Raw genomic sequence first — 21,138 nt, forward strand, 5'->3', positions numbered from 1 at the left:
GTGCGGGCGGCGGCCGGGCCGGGTGAACCACCACTGCCCTGGCAGCCGCACGGAGCTGAGCCCGGCCCTGGCCTTCTGCTCTCGCGACATGGAGTGCGCCTTGCCGAGTTAGTCAGAGACTCTCAGCGGGACAGCGAGCTCCTGTATCCCAACCTGGAAAGCACATGATGGACATCAGTTTCATTAAATGTGTTTTGGGAGGCGCTGCAGACAAAAAGTGCACCGAATATCAGCATTTGCCTTGTTCTCTTTGACTGATCCTCTGCTGTAATAGAGACACCATCTCCCTCTGGGGCAGGCAGTGGTGTCAAGATGAAACATTTCTCCTCTGCCACTGTGATAGGACTAATTGTCTCTCCCAAGCAGATCAGCACTGGATCACCTACCATGCTTTATCGTGCCTCTTTCTACACTGCTTTGCCCTCTGGTTCTTCAGCACTTCATATGGGGAATTCTGTGTCAGCATATGCAGGTTGGGAATGTGGTGTGAAACTTGGTTCTGAGGGATTATAAAATGTGGGCCACGTTGTGAGGATTATATGGATGTGCTGTGAAATGAAGTGTACAGAGCATAATCTTGCACTTTTCAGAGCAATTATGTGTCCACAGATATGGGCCTTCTGATAAAAGGGAGCAGTTGTACTGTGATTAAATAGATATTTGATGTCTTTGTCTCTTCTTCACAGTAACTACAGAGAAAACACATAGAGGGAAAGTTGTGGTTATGAGAGAAAGAATGAGCAAAAAGTTGTTTTCAAAACAATGAAAGTTGTCACTTTCACTTACATTACTGAAAACGTTGCTGTAGGAAAAGATAAATGGATAAAGGCAATGAACTCTTGTGGTGTTTGCTCCTCTTTTAAGTCTGTTATTCAATAAGCAAATACTCAACAGTAGCTGTGAATGCTATACATACCATGGACTGTTAGCATGCAGATTACTTCTACTGGAAGCCAGTAGTCCTCCAAACCAGTGAACTTCAGAACCCTTCTTTAGGTTTTCACATAACAGTAGTCTGGTTATAGAGTGGCTTTGGTCTTCAGACTGCATAGATTGATTACTTCTTGGTGTGTTACAAGAATAATTTAATGTTTGCCTCTTTTGTTAATGTTTTATCAGCCAAATAGATGAATTTTATTTACAATTTAGGAATTAGACTAAACTTTCTCTTATTTTTGGTCTCTAGGTTGGCAGCCTCGGTGGTTTGTTTTAGACAATGGGATATTGTCATACTATGATTCCCAGGATGATGTTTGCAAAGGCAGCAAAGGAAGTATAAAGATGGCTGTGTGTGAAATAAAAGGTAAGAACTAATAGATTTCTGCTTGAGAAAATTTTAGCTGCCATGGAAATAGAAAAGATCACCAACCATACATTTTTGCATCACATATTTTTCCTCCTCTGTTTTTGTTTACCTATAGTCCAGTGTGTCAGCTTCATAGTTCACAGATAATAATGAATTATCACAGATATTAATAATTAATATTATCAATATTAATAATATTCATTATCACAGATAATAATGAATTATTAATGTATGATAATAGTTAATAGAGTTCTGTGTTGAGATTTAGAACATACCATTTGTTACTTTTTGTTTTTAATAGTTATGTGCACATGGTTCGTGCTTGAAGTTAAGAACTAAGCTAGCTGCTTAGTTCTACTGCTTTTTCCTCTTATGACCAGGGATAGAGACTGAGTCATGAAAGCCAGTTTTCCAGAAGAGCAGCAGCAGTGATCCAAAAGTGGAGATTTTTGTAAACCAGAAGTATTTAGTCTTTTGGTTTCTTGAGTAATTTTTACTTTTGTCACTGTTAGCAGCTGCGCACATGCACAGGCGATGGATGTATTTCAGACAGTAAGTGAATGGTTTGTTCTGAAGCAAGAGTTTAGTCTTTAGAGTATTCCTAACTGTAGGTCAGCCTCCTTGGCTAATAGCAAGGTGTTTTCTAGCTTCCTGTTGCTGTTGACTATGACTTTTTTCCAGATCTTCACAGGTGACTCAGCTTGTCATGTGGGTACTTTCATATTAAAAAGTGGAACTTACTTTACATGGCCCACCAAGTGGCCCAATCAATTTTTCATGTGGTAGTTCCTTTTTGTTAGTGTTTCTTTAGTGTAGATGAAATCAGTGATGTAAAGAGGGGAGGATCACTTTATAATTTTTTTTCTTTTTGTCATTCCATTTGATTTTGCTTGTTATTTTGTTATTTTGGTGAAGAAAAGGGGGAGAAAGGCTGAGCAGCTTTGGGCTTGTCATTACTTAACAGTGGTGCTTTGTGATTTACTGTATTACTGTGGGATTATTATAAGCATTTAAAAACACTTTGAGCAGTATTTAATAAATGATTGTTACTCAGTTGAGGTTATTATTTCAATTTTTTTTCCTCTTCTATCACAAGTTCATGCAACAGACAACACAAGAATGGAGCTAATTATCCCAGGGGAGCAGCATTTCTATATGAAAGCAGTTAATGCAGCTGAAAGGCAAAGATGGCTGGTAGCACTGGGGAGTGCAAAAGCCTGTTTAGCAGATACCAGAACAAAAAAAGAAAAAGGTATGTATGTTACCTAGAGTAACTAGTTACTAGGTAACATTTCTTCAAATAATCGTAGTGCAAATATTGTGGTACAAAGTCTTTTAATAGAAATTGTAATTATTTGTAGTCATCTCTATGGTAAATTCCCCCTCAGTGTAAGAGTTAGAAGTCACCTCCATTGATCTCTTGTATCTTAAGAAGCTGAAATACTACAAGGTGTTGTTGTCACTAGAATAAACATATTGTTTGTAGTTGTTGTGAAGACATTTCATTTCTGATGTTATATTAACTCTTTATAGTAACTATTAATTTTTCCATAATTTCTCTTGAAAGGCTTAATGTAGCCGTTTCCAGTCATTCTGGTGGGTGGCATAAGTTTTATCCAGTATTTTTTTCAACATTACATAGCAGCCAAGAAAGATTTCAACTTTATTTTTCCTGATAATGTGCCTTTTTCATAATAGTAATTAAATTAGCACCAGTTATCCAAAAGTATTTTTTGCTTCAAGTGTAATTCTTGATTCATTGCAGAATCCAGTTTTCCTCAAAATCAAGTGGAGGTTTACGTGGATTTTTAAATTGATCTTTAAATGAAAAGTGCTTAAATATTACAATGTGTATGTACATAGTATGCAATAAATTGATATTTCCGTTTTTTTTCCATAGAAATAAGTGAGACCAATGAATCTCTTAAAACCAAAATGTCTGAACTTCGTCTCTACTGTGATCTTTTGATGCAGCAAGTTCATACCATACAAGAATTTGTTCACCATGATGAGACTCGCTCTCCTCCCAGCATTGAGGTGCACAATTCTAGAATTTCTTTTCATTCCATTATATAATACACCTCAAGTTACTGTTGTCTTAAACCTTATTCATCTCCCCAGTGTTGGGAGACTTAACCTAAGGTCAGTTTTTGGATGCTTGTGTGTAGACGTACTAATAGAGATTTTCTGTGTGTAAAGTACCTGGATGGTTTAACTGTAATTGCGCCAGGGGTTAGGAACCAGTTGTGTTCCTGAGCCATTTGGTTGAAAGGCCAGTAGAGCTATCATACGAGAAATACAATATTTTGTCTTGTTTTGCATCTCTGTTCAAGTAGTTGAAACAATCTTAATTTGTCCATTTTTACTTTCTTATGTGGGATGGTATTCCATTTTCTTATCAATGAAAACTACTGTTCCGGGCATTGGAAACATGCAGTGTAGATATCTGTCTCTGAATGTGCACAAGTACAATGCTAGAATGTATTCCTACTTTTGTATGAAAGGACTGGAAACTGTGAATGACTTCATTCTTTGCACTCTTGAGCAGCATGTGAACAATGTTGTTGGTCCTTTTGTGCAAAGCTAGGGGTTGACACTTAGTCACAACAGAGCAAGTTTTCAGTTTAGGTAGGTGAAATGGACCTGCAGCTCCTTGCTCTAGAGTGAGAAAACTGTTCACACCTTCTGTGGCAATTCATTTGTTTCACTGAATGATCTTCTGATACCAGTTAGTCACTCTGAGACAAGCTTTGCAGTAAGGCATTGTTGGCTGCTACCCTAAAGAAATTCAGATGTCAGAAAGAAATTGCAATGCTGTCACATGTGTTTTCTTAAATTAGCTTTATGGTAAGGTGTTCCTTTGATTTAAAAAATGGGAAATATAAATTCTTAGTGGTAATAAAGGAGATTAGTGTCTGGGAGAGGTGGTGGAGGAAAGTTGTATTTGAATATTTTATTTGTTTTTCCTTGCTTATGCTTGTACTTTCATTTACTTTCAGAACATGAATGAAGCCTCTTCCTTGCTTAGTGCCACATGTAATACATTTATCACAACACTTGAAGAATGTGTGAAGATCGCTAATGCCAAGTTTAAGCCAGAAATGTTCCAGCTGCCTCACCCTGATCCCTTGGTTTCTCCTGTGTCGCCATCACCTATTCAAATGGTTTAGACATTTTGAAATATTATCTTTTCTAAGTGTCATCCTGGTGGTTAGAGTGGGGGGAGGAGTGGCAGTATGCTATTGTTACATGCTATGATGTCCACAGTTGAAATCTTGACTGAGTTATAAATCAGTACTGGTCCCAAATATAAATCAGTTTTCTATTCTCAGTCTTTTGCTTTGCATTTGCTACCCTTTACATCATCAGAGTAGTTTATCATATGTGTCAAGGCCCTGTAATGAGGTATCTCATAAATGAATGAGGTTTAACTTTTCCTCAGTTCAACTGTTTGGTTTTTTTGGAGTGCTAACTATACACTGATCATAAAAATTACATAACTTCACCTCTTGCTTAAGTGGTTTGTGACTTGAAGCACTTTAGCTTCAAAAGATAGCATATGTTTCAGAGTATGTAATTTAAGATGTTTGTATTAATATATCATTCCCTTATTTAGCAAAAAGATATATCATGATAAAGATATTACTTGCATAACTATTCAATTAATTCCCTTAGAAGGACAATGTATGAGGAATCAAATGCTTTCTCAGTTCTGTGTATGTATTCCAAGATGAGCTGTATTGTGCAATTCTGTTGTGAGAATCTCTTTCCATATGGATCTCTCATCTCTTTATCTTCAATCACTTTACTTATAAAGCTGATCATTATGATTTAAAATAGTAACTTTCTTTGATATGCATAGAGATTTGACAGTAATAGCAGAGAAACCACAAGGAATCAAGAGGCATAATTTGGCTTTATTGTGTAATGAGGAATTTGAACTTCCATTTGGTAAAGGAAAAATGTCTTGATACTTCTGTACATCATAGCAATTAACAATGGCTCCTTGAGGAGCTTCAGTGAAAGAGGGAATGAATTCCATAGATAGGAGGTAGCATCTTTTTGTAGTAAACTATTTCCTGTGTGAATGTTCTAAAACTTTTAATATTTATGGCAATCCATATATTTTCATATAGTTTAATCAGATTTTTAACTGAGAGTGGTTGCTTGTTATTAAAAAAATATTGCCATCTCTCTTTGTAAAGACTGTAAATAAAGTAAGGAGTAATGTAGATATCCATATCATTCTTCTGAGTAACTTGTGACATTTTTGGTGTTGTTTGTTCTTTGGAATTTTTTTTCCCCTAGATGAAGCGTTCCATTAGTCACCCTGGTCCTTGCTATTCAGAAAGGTAATTTTCTGTTTCCTTAGGTTTTTTTCTTGTGTCTCAAAAGACCTCCCTGAACTTGCTAGCATTAAAATCAAAATGTGAGAAGAATTGTTTGCGTGGAGAAAAAATTAAAAATCATAAATTGATCTAATATTAAAAACAAAAGGTGCAGATTATCAGCTATTGGTGGTAGCTGCTATTTTTAATACAGTACCAAAATTTCATCATGCTAGAAGCTTTATGCGAATGGCTTGTTTTGACAAGTTCATGAAATTAGAGCTTGAAACGCTAACATTATTTTTCAGTCAGTATTTCAATTTCTCAAATTATTTCCTTCATTTTTATTTCCACTTTCAGGCTTTGCAGTCGTGAAACTAAGATTGTTGACTGTGCTATTTTTAGTCTGCTATGGTAGACTAGCAAAAAATTAATCCTGACAATTTAATCTAAGCACTAAAGTTATTTCCAATTTAAAGTATATAACATTGATTGGGTGGGAAATAACCAAAATTATTTCAAATTTAAAGTATATGAAATTTGTGTGCATTGTTACAGATTTTGCTTACTAATAGATCTCACTTCCTTTGTAGGATTAATCACTCTGTAAAAGAACCAGGTTCATCTCTTCACCGATTTTCTCAGCGGCGCAGAAGAACATATTCGGATACAGAATCTTACAGTGATACACCTTCTGAAGAGTCTCAGAGTAAGTTTAAAAGGGAGGGAGTTTTTGTATTTTTCAGTACAATTTATTTCCCTGTTCAGACCAGCACTGATATTGGCATGAGGAAAAATGTTTTATTTGTAAGATTCCTATATTATAAATCAGAGCACTTGTATAGTTTGTTACCTGGTTGACTTGGGCTGGCTTCCATCCATATTACAAATGATCTGGCAGCTGGAGTAGTCATATGAAATCAATGGGATTACTGGCAAGATAAAATTAAGACTTACCTAGAAAAGGGATGTTTGTTCACATAAATGATTATCTGGTAAGTCATGTGGAAATTGCTGTTTGCCACCTGCTTATTGTCACAGAAGAAATTACCTTTTTTTGACTTCTGTGAGTTGCAGGGATAGTTCACTCAGTGCATTGAGGAAAAGTCATTCATTTCAGTGGCTTCTTGCATTTTGTAGAGAACAGCACAGCTCTGAAGGCACACATCCTTGCCGATAATAAAGATCATGATCAGAATTTAGTCCCTCCTGATTAGATGGGCTGAATTAGTAGTCAGTTCTTTGGTGGTTTTTCCTTCTGAATCTTGCTGGCATTTTGACTCCATTATAACTCCTCTCAAGCAGACTTTAACTTGACTAGTTCTTCTGATTGCTTATATTTAGGAAATACTTTACAAATACAATAACTGACAGATTGGATGATACTTTCGGGGATTGAAAATTAAATACTTAATTGATCTCTTTGTAGGATCTGCCCATTGTTCTAGAGGTGCTGTCAATGGAGATCTGGTATCATCAACCATTCCTGAAGAAAGTAAATCAGTGTCAAAGGAAAGATCTGAACTGGAAGAGACTCTTTCATCCTTTTCCTCCTGAAGCAACTGAAAGTATTAAATTTTCTATAAATAATGCTATGCAAAAGCTGCTGTAATTATACTGTTGTTATAGGAAGTAGTTATTTCCCTTTTTAGAAGGATTTCTCTGCACTTTATAGAATAACGTAAATACTATCTTTGAAGTGTATTTTATCTTTATATAGTTTATTTGCAAGAGTATTTTCCTAATATTTCACAGTTTGAATGTGCATTTTTTGGAACAAATGATGGCTTTAACAGATAAGCATCCACATTTGTAAATGCAGCTCTTTTTAAAAAAAGTGTGGAGATCTGACCGATATGTTAGTAAACAAGCATTATAAAATTCAGCAAAAAGTTTTCATTTTTTTGGAGAAAATGCAACTTGTGCCATGGGCCTCTTGGTCATTTGTACCAGGTCATCCACCTGGAGCTGTGATTAGCCCCACAATGGCTTTTTTTTTGCCATTGTAAGGGCTGTGGGAATGGGCACTAATGGCTCTGCTCCAGCAGCTTGGCAGTAATTGATATTGCTGCCTTTAAAAACACAAGGATATACATAATCCAGTCCATATTTTTAGGCAATGAAAGTAGACATATTTAGTGTATTTTTCTAAACAAATGTATAAAAATAACTTAATATGAAGTATTTGTACCAAACATGGGATATTTAATAGTTTTTATTTATTTATTCTTTTTTGCATCAAAAATTTCTACCTACTTTCACTACTAAAGGTCTAAAGATCTACTGAAAGCTTCAAAATGTGCATAAATAGTTTCTGGAGTGTGTAGCATCACAAATAATTAATACAGTGCTGTTAAGATCTACTCTGCTTACTTAAGATGTGTTTTTAGCAAAGTGATAAAAACAAGAGCTGAAACGTTAGACTGTTCTAAGCTGCTGTAGTAATGAATATTTGTATCTATGTATGTTTTATTTATGACATATTTATACAAAAGGAGGGTCTGTTTTTGCAGCTCCTTTATTTGAGGATGGTATACACCAGAAGATGGATTCTGCTCTCAGTTACATCAGTGTAAATTTGCATTAACTGTAAGTGAGGTCAGAGTCTGACTCTCTTAATGAGTAATATAGTACAATAGTGCCTACTAGCACCTTGGTCAAGAAGGTTGTTAATATTAGCATTGTAAGCTTTTGGGGATTTTTGGGGTGTTTGTTTAGGGATGAACTTGGTCTATGAAGTCTTAGCTGTAGAGCACTTAAAGCAAGCCATTTACTGTTCTTGATTTACACAATTGCTAAATAAATGTACAGGGTTTTTTGTACTCAAGCACATACCAAAATCTGTTTTTATAATCAGATCTTTAATTTGGTTTAACTAGTCTTCCTTTTGTGTATATAAATTATTTGAAGCAGGCTGGAAAGAACAGATGGGAATAGGAGCTTTCCTTATAAATTTTTGGAATACTGATTTATCTAAATCAAAATAGATCCAAATATTGAGGAAAAACATATGAGCTGTTGGCCTTATATAAAATGCCAGTTTATAAAGCATTATGTCAGGTTCAAGTGGAATAGAATGGTTTGTAAAAGGGATTTGTGGATACCAGCTCAGAGCTGTCATTTGTGCTCAGTTCTGTCAGTTTTCATGCAAACTGGCATATGCATATCAGCCACACACATGCTTGTACATTTTTTCCTGAATGTTTGCTTTAATGTATTCTGTATGACATGACAAATGTAAAAATAAGTATTAAAGATGATGTTCAGAGAAGTAAACTACATACTGCAATGAGAGTGTTGTCTTGAATAATACACTGTCAGAAGTGCTTTTTGAAACTTCACTGAGGTTTCAGCCTGCTTCTGCACTGTTAATTACATGTCACAGTGACAGATACCTTTTCTGCTTCCACCTACTATGAAGAAAAGAGGCTGGACTCCATGTTGTGCTAAAACAAAGTGAGACTGATCAGTGAATGTAGTAGTAAGTATTAATTTTAAATACTGCCACAAGACAAAAGTTGTTGTGATCACATCCAAGCACAAAATTTGCATGTAATTACTTCAGTGCTGTTTTGAGGTTTTCTAGGCCCACCAAGCCATCATTTCAGCTTTATGTATATATGTGTGATATGTTTCTATTAAATCAGCCTTTATATAGATACCCATGCCAAACATCCTAAAATATATTTCAGTGAAATTAGTGAAGATAATATGCTGTCATACTTTCGGTAACTGGAATTAAGAAATAGTTTCTGAAAATTATCTGGCTGAATCACAATGATCCATGCAAAGACAGACTAAAATTACCTGGCTGCTCTTAGATATTTAATTTCCAAATTTATGGAACAGCTTATCAGGAATGCATGATTGTATCATTCTTGCTAGTGCAGAATGAGAGCTGAGCCTCAACAGCATAGGTAGTTAGTACTTCTAGTTTTGATCTCACATGCTTCTGAGACCAGTCTGAAACTAGCTCAAATTTCATCACCTAAAGAATATAAGCATGGGACATATATTTAGATAAAAAGCAGTAACTTCAGTTATATCTCTAAAGTTCCTAACATCAGATAATTAGAAATAGAATGCTTAGAAATTACCAGCTCCAATTATAAAGAATTAATGGTAAGGCACTCAGTGATTTGGAGAGCTATGAATACTGAGATTTCAATGTTCAGGGGCTTTTAAAGTACTGGAAATTAATGTTATTATGTCTTTCAACTTAGTAATTCAGCTTCACTTTTTAAACTTTTTTTCGTCAGAGAAAGCAATCTTTGAGATTGCTTCAGTGGTTGCTTCTGCAAAAAAATGTTATTCCTTACTTAAAAATTGAAATCACACCTATTTGTTTTTGTTGAGATCATTTTCACAAATTATAAAATTGAGTTTTGCTACACCCCTATCACTGAATATTCTAGTGTAAGCTGTTTTTCCTGTTGGTGCAAATTAGAAACTTTTAAAAGGGGTGTGATACCTGAATAAAGGAAATGTCTATGTCTGAAAACCAGCTAAAATGCAATAAAATTAATCTCTCAGTGTTATTATGACTCTCCACCATTACAGTTATTTTTCTCAGGCTGCCACATGTAAAATGTTAGTAGAAAATACATAGTTCTATAGTAGGATTTATACAGCAGCTCACAGAGCTTTGTTAAAAAGTTTTTCCTTATGCATCAGCGCTCAGGAAACATGAGTGCCAAAGGCTTTTATACACTGTATCAGTGGTGAGATATTTTTATATACTTGGTCCTATGGTACAATAGATCTGATCTGTCTGTCTAAGAGAGCAAATGTCAGTTTATATAGTTAGAAATCCCAGTATTTGACCTGGGTATAATAAGTAAATAATTCAAAATGTTTATTTCTCTTCATCCAGTGGCTGCTTAATCTGTTGTCTTGAAAAATGTTATTCTTAGGGATGTGTTCTGTGCAATGGAATATCAAAGCTTTGGGTTGTGACTCCAGCAGTGTCACTCTAGGTTAGCATTTGCTTAGCAGTCTGGTGGAAAAACACTGGCTCAGCTGGTTGGCCTGTAACATTATCTATTCAAGCTGTGTTTCAGCAAAGCCCCTAAGTATTTTAGATCCTATTTTTAGACATGAGTGACTCATCTGCCGAAAGTGCTTGCTGCAGTGCTGTGCAGAGTCGGGCCAGAGAGGTGCTGGCAGGATGAACTTGCTTACACCATCACACACAACAACACACAGCGTGTTTCCTCTTCACTGACTGAGTGTTTTGAGACTCAGTAGAGGCCATGTGAGATTGAGTTTCCAGTAGCCTTTGTGTAGAAGAGGCCATGGTTAAATCTGCAGATGCTGGCTATCACTTATCTCTTTCTGCTGAGATAATTAAATATGTAGTGTGTTTTTAGTGTTAGCTTTATTATGTGCCTGTGTACGCAAGTTACTTGTTAGCTAAACAAGACTGTACCTATGCATTTTTTTCTTGTATTGAGTTTGTTGGATGGGGTGTTTTTAAACATCTAAAGAAACGAGAACTAGAAACTTTCTTTAGGGTTTTTTTTTCCTTTGAATGGTTTAAAGATTAAAATAAACAGCCTTTTAAACTTGATTTTTTAAACTTTTCTCCCTAAGGAAGAAATACCATGCCCTCTTAAACACTTTCATACTTAAAATTATTGCTTCCATCACTTCAAAAAAATTTGGATTAGTCCTGACCCAGAGCTTAGCTTTTCTGAAATCCTTATTTTTACCTTAGTCCTTGTTTTGTCGCTATTTCTTAGCTTTCCTGCATAATTTGGATAGAGAGTGATAATATATAGGGTTATAGGAAAGTATAAAAAAGATTGTATAGTGAGTCTTTTTGGAATGGGTTTTTAAACATTTTATCTGCTCTATTTCTTCTGATGAACTTGAGTTTGTTTGTGGTGTTTTGTTTTTTTTTAGTGTTAGTGATATGTTGAGAATCACAGCGATGGCATCATGTTTGCTAAGTAATGCTCTTGCTCCACTTCAGAGAATTCTACAGCTCCTGAAGTGTTGCATTTCTGTGAATGTGTTTGCTCTCAAGCTTTTTCTACAGAGTGAATTCTAGAAGCAGACTTGCTCCTTTGACCTTGATACTGTTTTCCCCATAGATAACATATCCCAGCCCCTCCCACAGCCCTCCAAATGTGAAGCCAGGCTTTGCTCTGACAGATAAATCAGCTGACTTGTGGGATGAAGAATTGATTAATCACCCACTGCAGGTGACAGCCTGTTGGTCCAGGCAATTAGGGTCAACTAGTCTGTACAGGTTGAAGCTGCCAAAAAACCAAGACGGTGTAGAGGAAAGCCTGGAAATAACAGAAGGGTAAGAACAGCACAATGCTTAGACATGTGCTAGAATTTATCCTTTGTCAATAAGGAACCTATGAAGAACTTTTTTTTTGAAGTAACTTTCCAAGGCTGGCTGGCGGATAGGCTATTTTTGACAGATGGCTGGATTGTCAACAGTTAACTACCTGGTTTACATTGGAGAACTGCATTTCTGTCTCATCTTTTGTTTCAGCAACTCTTTTTCTGTAGTGCAGTACAGGAACTGTAAAAGCAGCGTAATAAATAAAGAAGGAGTCAACAGACTTTATGGTGCAGAAAGCATGCTTTATTTCAAATGAACAATTCTATCTCAAGGAGGTTCAACAGCTACTAAGCTCTATTACTACATTAGGAGAACTAAAGCAAATTGAAGTGCAGGCTGGTATTTGATGTTGTAGCAACAGTTTGTTTTCAAACTGTGGTTCATTGCTTAGTTGCCTGGAAGTGACTACTGGGTGTCTAATACTACCACACAAACTCACTCACTGCACCCTAAGAACCTCCGAGATGGGGTACTGCTGCTGCACTTGAATACCTAAATAGCTTTGTTGATTAAGGGGATGGCCAGGTGATGTTACTTTTTTAAAAGCTATTCAGGCAGTCAGTATGTCAGAAACAGTACACAGTGGGTGAACAAAGTGCTGGCCGCTCGCACTTTGTCCAGAAATTGTCAGTCAGGTAGGAAAATTATGACATAATCAGATCCAATGTAAAACATTAAAGCAATGCTTACAGGAGGGTAATTGCAAACATCACCAATGCCTTACATTTCTGATTCAACATAAATATTTGTGCACGTATGAAATACTGTGCACAGTATCATGTCTTAGGTGTAGGTAATCTTCAACAGGGAGCCTCTCTACCTGTTGAGGCATTCTTAGACATCAACAATGAGTTGAGGCGCAAAAATTAGTTAAATGTTGAGCAGGGTAGTCGTTTGCTAGGAAACTTTCCCCTGCCAACTATTAGTTCCAAAAGTTACATTTCAAAATGTCATAAAATAAGCGGTACAAAACTTCATAACCGTTAACTTCGGCTATATACAGTATGTACATGTCAGTGAAAAAAGTGGTTTAAATTCTTAGGTCAATAATGACTATAAGTCATAATGTATAGATCTGGACTTTGTCTCGTTCAGGTAGGTAAAAAAATATTTTTCTTTTATATTTACATATCAGATATTTCAGTCCATATATGAATCACTTGTAAAAATACAAGTGTAAATAATACAGATTAAGCTCTCTAAGGTGATCGGATATTTATAGTCACAGTGGCAGAATCGGTACCAAATTCATTCCCTAAATTCAGAGTATAAAGTCCACCGTCGTTCTTCTGGACATCCATGATGATCAGGGTGGTTAGATCTTCACTGGTTTCGATGTGGAATCTGCCTTGCTGGTCCTGACTGGTAATTTTTCTCCCTCTGCAGTACCATGTTATTTCAGGAGCAGGTTCACCCGAAAAGGCGCAGGATAGTGTAAGAACTTTTCCTTCCTCAATGCTGATATCAGATGGGAGAGCTTCAATTTTGGGTGGTACTCCTTTATAAAACAGGAGAAGAAATACCAAGTTAGTCTATTTTCACTAAGCCATGAAGCAGCTTTACTCTGAGGACTACTTCAGGATAGCTGAAGCACTAACTCTACCAATAAATGTAATGCTCACCTCTCAGACCTGATTTAAGCATTTTACTAGTTGAACTCTCCAGTTGAGCCATGCTAGATTTCCCCATAATACTGCTGGAGCTCATCTCTACAAAGGATTCTTTCATGGAGGACATGCTTTTGGCAGACATGCTTTCAAATTTCATTTCAGTCATGCTGCTACTGCTGAAACTGCTGAATGAAGCCTCTTGTTTAGAAGAAGCCATTTGAAAGGACTGAGAAGAAAAACTTTCGTGCATGCTTGCGTCGCCACTGGTCTTCAATACTACCTCTTTCGGAGGTTCTTCAACTAGAGCTGAGGAGCATTGCAAACATAGAAGGAAAAAGTAACAACATCACATTAACTAACAAAGTCATGCAGTTCTATATGGTTAATTTTACAGAAATGAAGATGGCATATGTTGCTTTCAGTGGAAAACTGCAGTGGAGTATACATTTGTTTACAATCATTTGAGTCAAGATATCCAAATCACAAGCAGTAATTTAGAAATTAAAAAATAGGCAATGAAACTTACAGTATGTATGAGCTTCAAGGAAAACCATACATACTTAAGAAAAAACAGGTCATCACGCAGTGTTTCTTATTAGAACAATTATTAGAATTAGACACTGAGAAATTAATTGTGTGTGCTCAGTTCATATTTGTAGAAGCTGTGAAACAATTTCAAGTTCTTAAAAACACAGAATAGTAAAATCTGTATTTCACTGCATTGTCTTGTAGCTATAAAGGGCATCAGGAAAGCTCAATCACTGCAGCTTTGCTTTAAACCCACACACAGTCATGCAAGCAAATCACAACCACACCTTGATGCTAGGAACTGGGATATGGTATAGCCAATAAAATAGTAAACCCAGTTCAATTAAGCTGCCATAAAAATCTTTAACTGTGGAATGACTTCATTTTTTTGTAACAGATTTTTTTAGTAAATGAGGAAAGAATAATTACCAGCACCAAGGTCTTAACATACTCATCCTAGAACAAATGCTTATAGCTTTCTTTTACCATGCACCTGTTGATGTAATAGAGCACTTCTGTGCTACTCTGGGTGTTAAAAAGATTTCTAATGCTGTTTTAGGGCTGCATATGTAATATTTAAAAGAAAGATGAATGTCTTAAAATACTGAAGTCAACACTGCCAGTGGATTTTATTGTAAGTCATTTTAGTAGACACAGCACAGCAAAAAGTTGTGACTATTCTGAACACAAAATCTGAAGAACAAACTTACGGAGTACAGTTAAAGATGCTGTAGCAGAACACTGCCCATGGTAATTTTTTGCCTTGACTGTGTATTTTCCAGTGTCACTCACAGTGGCATTTCGAATCTCAAGAGAATATATATTTTTAGAGCGAGATACTCTGAGATGCGATGAAACTGCAATCTAAGGAGGGGAACAAAAATGGTTTCATTAAGATAAATTTTATGAATAATTCTATTTTTACAAGTAAACATATTAAATTATTACTTACAGGTTGATTATTCTTTAACCACTCAACTTCAGGAGAAGGCTCCCCAGAGACTTCACAGGTAAACAACACGTCTTGTCCTTCATTGACATTTTGAGACTTCGGCTGCATGATGAATGCTGGTTCACTGGAGCGCTCTTTAGAAAGGGTCACAACATACTGGTATTTAATAATGCCTTCATCAGTTTTACCCTCACAGGTGAGTATACCTTCATCCTTATTACTGGCCTTTTTGATAGTTAGCGTGTGATCACTTCCAGAAACACCGTATCTGTAATCATCTGAATTTCTCAGCTCCATTCCATTCAGCACCCATTTTACTTCAGAGGCGCCAGGAATGTTGGCCTTCACTGTCACTTTTTGCCCTTCAGACATTGTCATTTTAGTTGAAGAAGCTGTAATTTCTGCTTTCATTTGTCTGACATCTTCTGTAACAACTGACTTTTTAATGACTTCTTGAACTGCAGATTTCTCTTCAGTTGCCACTACTGATTTCTTCTGGCTAGAAACCAGTAACTCATCTTCTTTCTGAACTGTTTTATGAGATTCAGTTACACCTCTTACCTGGGAATAGATATTTTTAAATACTTGGCCAGTAAACTGGAAGTTAGTTTTTGAAACACCTCCTTCCCCAATAATTTCACAGGTGTATTCTCCTTTATCAGATTCCATGAGCTCATGGATTTTGAGCTCATAAGTGCCATCTGCTGCATAATGAAACTTGAAATGATGGTCTTCTTTCAGTTTTTTACCATCCTTATACCAAGCCACTTCTCTGACACTTAAAACATTGCTTTCAACTGCACAGGATAACTTTACCTTATCTCCAAGAGTTTCTGCTTTCAGATGTTGTTTAATCTTTGGTGGAGAAGCAGTTGGTAATTGTACTTTCTCTGTTACCATTTTGTCTGCAGGTGGTAACTTAGCTTTTGGGGGACTGCTGATGGGTTCAGGAGATTTCACTCGTTTAGGGGACTTAACTGGCTCTGGTGACTTTACACGAGGCTCAGGGGATTTGATCCTTGGAGGTGATGTAATTGTTTTTTCAGGAATTTTTGTTCTTTGAATGGTCAAAGTAAAATGGGCTTCCTGTCTTCCTTCAGAGTTTTCCACCACAACAGTGTAACTTCCTTCATCGGATATCTGGACGGAAGAAATTTCAAAGGTAGACTTGTACTGTGTTCGTGTTACTTGGAAGCGCCTTGAAGAAACAATAGGTTGACCTGCACGGAGCCATGTTATTGTTGGTGCTGGTTCACCATCAACATCACAGGAAAATCTTGCAGTCTCCCCTTCAGAAACTGTGATTGACCGTGGCTTTGTAAGGATTGTTGCTGGCAGGGTGCTTTTAAATGCTTTGTGTGAAGTCCTTTCTTCCAGTGATTTTTTTTCAGCTGCAGTGACTTTTTCTTCAGAAGCAGCATAGTGTTCATAAGATAAAAGTGATTCTCTTGTTGATGACACTTCTGATTTGACCTCTCTTACTGAGGAACTTGCTTCTGTTTCAGAAGCTTTCTTAAACGAGGAGATTGCATATGCCTCTGTTTTTGTCAAGTCAGGCAAAATTGACCTTGGTACTTCTTCATCTCTCCTCTGGGAAGAGTATGTAGTGTAATCTCCTCCAGTAACATCTAGTGTTGCATAATCAGAGCATTCCCCTTTGTAGTTTGTGCATACAGCTCGGTATGTTCCACTGTCATCAATGTGGCAGTCGAGAATCTCCAGAGTTAATACACCACTCGTATTGGTGAAGTGTATCTTACTGCTCTCTTGGAGCTCAATACCGTTGTGGTACCATTTCACTTCGGCGGTTGGTTTTGACTGGACATTGAGAATGAACCTAGTATTATGGCCACATGGTACCCGGTGTGAGCGCATCCTCAGGGTAATGCGAGGAGCATGGTCAAGGGTGAAAGGCTGCTGAGTCAGCACTTCGTATTTCCTTTCCATCGTTTTTTGAGTTTTCAGAGCAGATTTCATGGACTCGTATCTAGAAAATATATCAAATCTTGCCATCCTCTCAAACCGGGAGAGAGATCTTTCACTAGAAACTGGGCTAGGTGAGCGTGGTCGAGTTCTCTCTGGTGTTGGGGATCTTCTCTCACTTTCTTCAGGAGGCCGTGAGCGAGGTCGAATTAATTCAGATACAGGACGCATCAACTCAATGTAAGTTGGAGAAAGGGATCTTCTTCTCCTTAGTAATCTAGAGGAAGGTGAAAATTCCCTGCGAGCATATTGCACCATTTCTATTTCTTCTTCTTCTTCTGATGTGATCTCAGTTCTTTCTCTTTCCCTCCTTCTCCTGAGTCTACTCTTTTCTTCCTCTGCCATGTATTTAAGCTCACTCCTGTATCCAGAGAGTCGCTGATCAGTGCCAACAGGCCGGAGCAATTCTTCATCCTCCCGCTCATCCATTATTCTTTGCTTTTGTTTAGGTGGTCTGTAGGCAGCCCTATCATGACGTTGACGAAGCTCTGCATAGCTTGCACTTGTCTCAGCTTTAGTTGGAATGTGATAGCTTGAATACCTCAGCTCTCTTTTTCTTTCTTCCTCTGAACTGACCTGTGCTCCTGCAGTAGAATATCGAAGGGCAGACAGTTCAAAGCGTGGGGGGCTTCTACTTGGTGGGGAAGCAGAAAAGCCTAACTCCAGCTCCTCTTCAAGGCGCAGTCTTTCCTCTTCAGTTCTCTTCATGGCTAAGTAGTCATCTATCGGCATGAGCAATTCCTCATCAGACAAGTCACCAAGCGAGCGTCTTCTTGGTCTATAGTGATATTCATACTCTGGAGATGGGGTACGCCGGCGTGCTGGTCTCACAATTTCAAGATCGTCTTGTGTCAGCTTTGGTATGCGCCATTTAGGCTTGTACTGATCAGAAATGCGAGGCAGTGGCATCACATAGAATTGCTCCCACCTGGAAAGACGTATGCGTTTCTGGCGTTTCTGAACAGTCCTCTCAAGTTTTCCTGGCATTTCATACTGGTCACGCAGCCTCTTGTACCACTTCATGTCTGACAGAGGCACAAAGTGTTTAATTTGCTGATCTTCCTCAAGAGCAGCATGTTTGCGAGGCTCTGGGATCTCATATGGCATACGAAGTCTCCTTTCCTCCTTCTCCTTCTTTTCTTCTTTCTGAACTTCATATTCACCTTTAACAGTCTTTGTGCTAACAGCTGGTTTATATAAGATAGCAGCTTCTCTGAGAGCCTCTTGTGCAGTTTGTGTCAATGGAACAGCTTCAACCCCAGAAAGGATTTCTGCCATTCGTAAGGTCTTGTCAATTTGCCTCTGTACATGTTTCTCCCGCTCTTCTTCTGTCTTGTACTCACGCTTGACATATTTCAAGCGTTCAACTTTTAGATAAGCCTGACAGCTTGTAGATCCAGCACTGTTGGTAGCAGTAACTCTGTAGTAGCCACTGTCTTCTGGTAAAGTATCTCTGATGTGCAAAGCATAGTAATCTAAACCTTCATGAATTATATCAAAGTTGGGACCAAAGGATAGAGGTTGACCATCTTTCTCCCATGTCAATGTTGGTTTTGGCACACCAGATACCCTGATCTCAAAACTGACATTTTGGCCTTCTTGACATTCAGCATTTGCCAGCAGTCTTTTAAACATTGGCCTGAGTGTGGCATCTGCTGGAGGGGGATGCGGAATCACAGTCAGCTTAGCTTTGCAGCTGTCTTCACCGTATTTATTGCGTGCCACAATACTGTATTCAGCATCATCCTCTTCAGTGACATTATTGATGACAAGTTGATAAAGACCCTTGTCTGATTCGAAAGTATACTTCCTATCATCATCCCCAGGTTTGATTTTCTGGCCTGATTTGTACCATGTTAAGCGAGGTTCTGGGTGAACTGTTATAGTTACTCCAAACCTGACATTTTCTCCAACATATGCAGTGCGGTTATACAAAGGCAGAGTAAATTCTGGGGGATGCTCTAATAGTCTCATAGTATCAACCCGTCGTTTCACTTTTCTAACAGTTCTGCATCTGTAGTGCTCAGAAATTTCTCTCACACCTTTAACAAAAAGTTCTGCATAAGAGCTGTCCTCACCATAATCATTCACCACCTTGCATCTGTAGGTACCATCATCTGATTTAGAAACATCTTTGACATACATGGTTGCCACACCATCTTCATATTTGATTTCGTATTTCTCATTGTTTTCTAATTGTCTCATACCAAAGTACCATGTGACTTGTGTGGACTCATCATAGTTTTCAATTGTACATACATATTTAGCATGGCCTCCTTCTTCTGCAACATTATGCTTTATCTGCCCAGCAATAGGCCCAATGTCTATTGGGGCAACTTTAACTTTAGCCACTGTTATGCCTTTCTGGGATCTAATTGCGCCTCCACAGGAAATGCGGGCTACTGACACAACTGTGTTCCACTCCTTCTTTACTAGAGTTTGATAGTAACGCCTGTGCCTTAGGGTCTTAATAGTTTTGGTGCTGGTCTTTTCTGTCTGCTGTTTTAGCCACACGTGATTAAGCGCTTCAGCAGCTGTCATCCGAGATTTTCTTTCCTTTACAAGTAGGCGATCAATGAAGTCCATGGCTTCGATGCTTACGTCTTTGAATGCTTCATCCTCAAAGCTGTATTCAGCATTTAGAATATTTTCAATAACTTGTTGGTTTGTTTCAGCAATGAAAGGGTTAAGGCCACTGAGAAGTATGTATGTTAGAGCACCAACTGACCACATGTCTGTAGCTGTGCTGACCAAGTCATGGTGATGTACTTCAGGTGCATAATATTCAGGAGCAGTGAACTGGAGTCTAAAGCTGTCTCCAGGCCTCAGCTGTCTGGCTTGACCAAATTCAACAATTTTAATTACAGAGCTTCTTCTTGTGAAGTAAATAATATTGTCTGGTTTAATATCAAAATGTCCAATGCTATGACGATGTAAAAATTCTAGTGCATCACAGACCTGGCGTACGTAATTTACTATTTCTCTTTCATTAAGTTCGAATGAAGCTGTGCTAATTCTTTCAAAGATGTCAACCCCAGAAATGAATTCAAAGATCATGACCAACTCTTCTAGGCTCTCAAATGACTCATGAAGATACAGGATATTTCGGTGCCTAGCAATGTTTAGGATGGAAATTTCTTTCTTTACCAAAACTTGGTCTGCACCCTTTACTTTGACAAATTTGGCCAGGTAAGTCTTTTTTGAAACTGCCTCAACACAGCGGTGTGCAATACCAAACTGCCCACGTCCAAGTTCTTCTGCAATCATGTATTTGTCATAGAGCTCCTTTGTAGAATAGTGACCTGCTTTAGCTGCCGTAATTTCTCTGGTTTCATCAACTTCTTCATCATAGTTCAATACTCTGGTCTTATCTTCCTTTGTTACAATTGGATCAGTAGGTTCAGAAGGCTGACTTTGGCCAAACTTGTTCTCTGCAATTACACGGAACTGGTAGGTGGTCTTGCCAAATAGGTTCACCACTGTGTATCGTGTATCACGAGCTTGTGCAACACGAATCCATCGCTCTGCTGTTGTAGCACGTTTCTCAACAATGTAGTTTATGATCCTGCTTCCACCATCAGTAGCTGGTTCATTCCAGGTTAAGTTGACTGAATCCCTTGAAACGTCAGTTACCTTCAAACCTCTTGGTGGATCAGGCACATCAGCCACATCTAATTCAACTGTTTTTTGATCAATTCCAAATCTGTTTTTGGCACAAACAATGTAAAACCCTGCATCTTTCCTGTCAACACCATTTGGGAAAACAAGAGATGTGAATGACCGTGTAACAATGACTTGGTAGTGTCCATTAGTATCTATGAGATCTTGTCCCTTCTGCCATGTGATCACAGGGGGTGGCTTGCCACTGAATGGAATCTTGATGCTCACCACTTCCCCTCGGAGGGCGTGAACAGCTCCCATGCCTTCCAAGTTTTTGGGCAAATGAATCTTTGCAGGAACTGGAATAGAAAGAGGAAGAAAAAACGTAACCAAAAGCACATGAGAAGAGCATCAACAGTCTAAATATTCAAAATTAAAATGAATTTGTCTTGATTATCAAGACCCTTCATTCA

The 21,138-nt window shown here is 37.8% G+C and overlaps 2 protein-coding genes across 2 annotated transcripts in view; one reads left to right on the forward strand and one right to left on the reverse strand.

The window, feature by feature from the left end:
• The first annotated feature begins 1,185 nt into the window (after nt 1-1,185).
• On the forward strand, nt 1,186-8,913 carry PLEKHA3 (pleckstrin homology domain containing A3). Its single transcript, XM_031057997.1, has 7 exons — nt 1,186-1,303; nt 2,403-2,558; nt 3,207-3,343; nt 4,306-4,470; nt 5,615-5,658; nt 6,228-6,343; nt 7,064-8,913. The coding sequence occupies exons 1-7, from the start codon at nt 1,282-1,284 to the stop codon at nt 7,189-7,191; spliced, it is 768 nt and encodes a 255-aa protein (XP_030913857.1). The 5' UTR covers nt 1,186-1,281; the 3' UTR covers nt 7,192-8,913.
• Nucleotides 8,914-12,213: 3,300 nt separating this feature from the next.
• The window catches only part of TTN (titin), a 238,349-nt gene continuing 229,424 nt past the window's right edge, over nt 12,214-21,138 (reverse strand). Inside the window, 4 exon segments of the mRNA XM_031058521.1 lie at nt 12,214-13,490; nt 13,615-13,908; nt 14,841-14,994; nt 15,083-21,024. Of these exon segments, the coding sequence (XP_030914381.1) occupies nt 13,192-13,490; nt 13,615-13,908; nt 14,841-14,994; nt 15,083-21,024 (6,689 nt within the window). The 3' untranslated portion in view covers nt 12,214-13,191.

This window comes from Geospiza fortis, unplaced genomic scaffold (assembly GCF_000277835.1).
Source record: "Geospiza fortis unplaced genomic scaffold, GeoFor_1.0 scaffold112, whole genome shotgun sequence".
NCBI classification, from domain to species: Eukaryota; Metazoa; Chordata; class Aves; order Passeriformes; family Thraupidae; genus Geospiza; species Geospiza fortis.

Bases quoted from the DNA above. Each gene is read 5' to 3' on its own strand.
- PLEKHA3 (XM_031057997.1), top strand. From the start codon at position 1,282: ATGGCTGTGTGTGAAATAAAAG. The intron at 2,559-3,206 runs GTATGTATGTTA...TTTTTTCCATAG, and splicing joins CAGAACAAAAAAAGAAAAAG to AAATAAGTGAGACCAATGAA. The intron at 3,344-4,305 runs GTGCACAATTCT...ATTTACTTTCAG, and splicing joins GCTCTCCTCCCAGCATTGAG to AACATGAATGAAGCCTCTTC.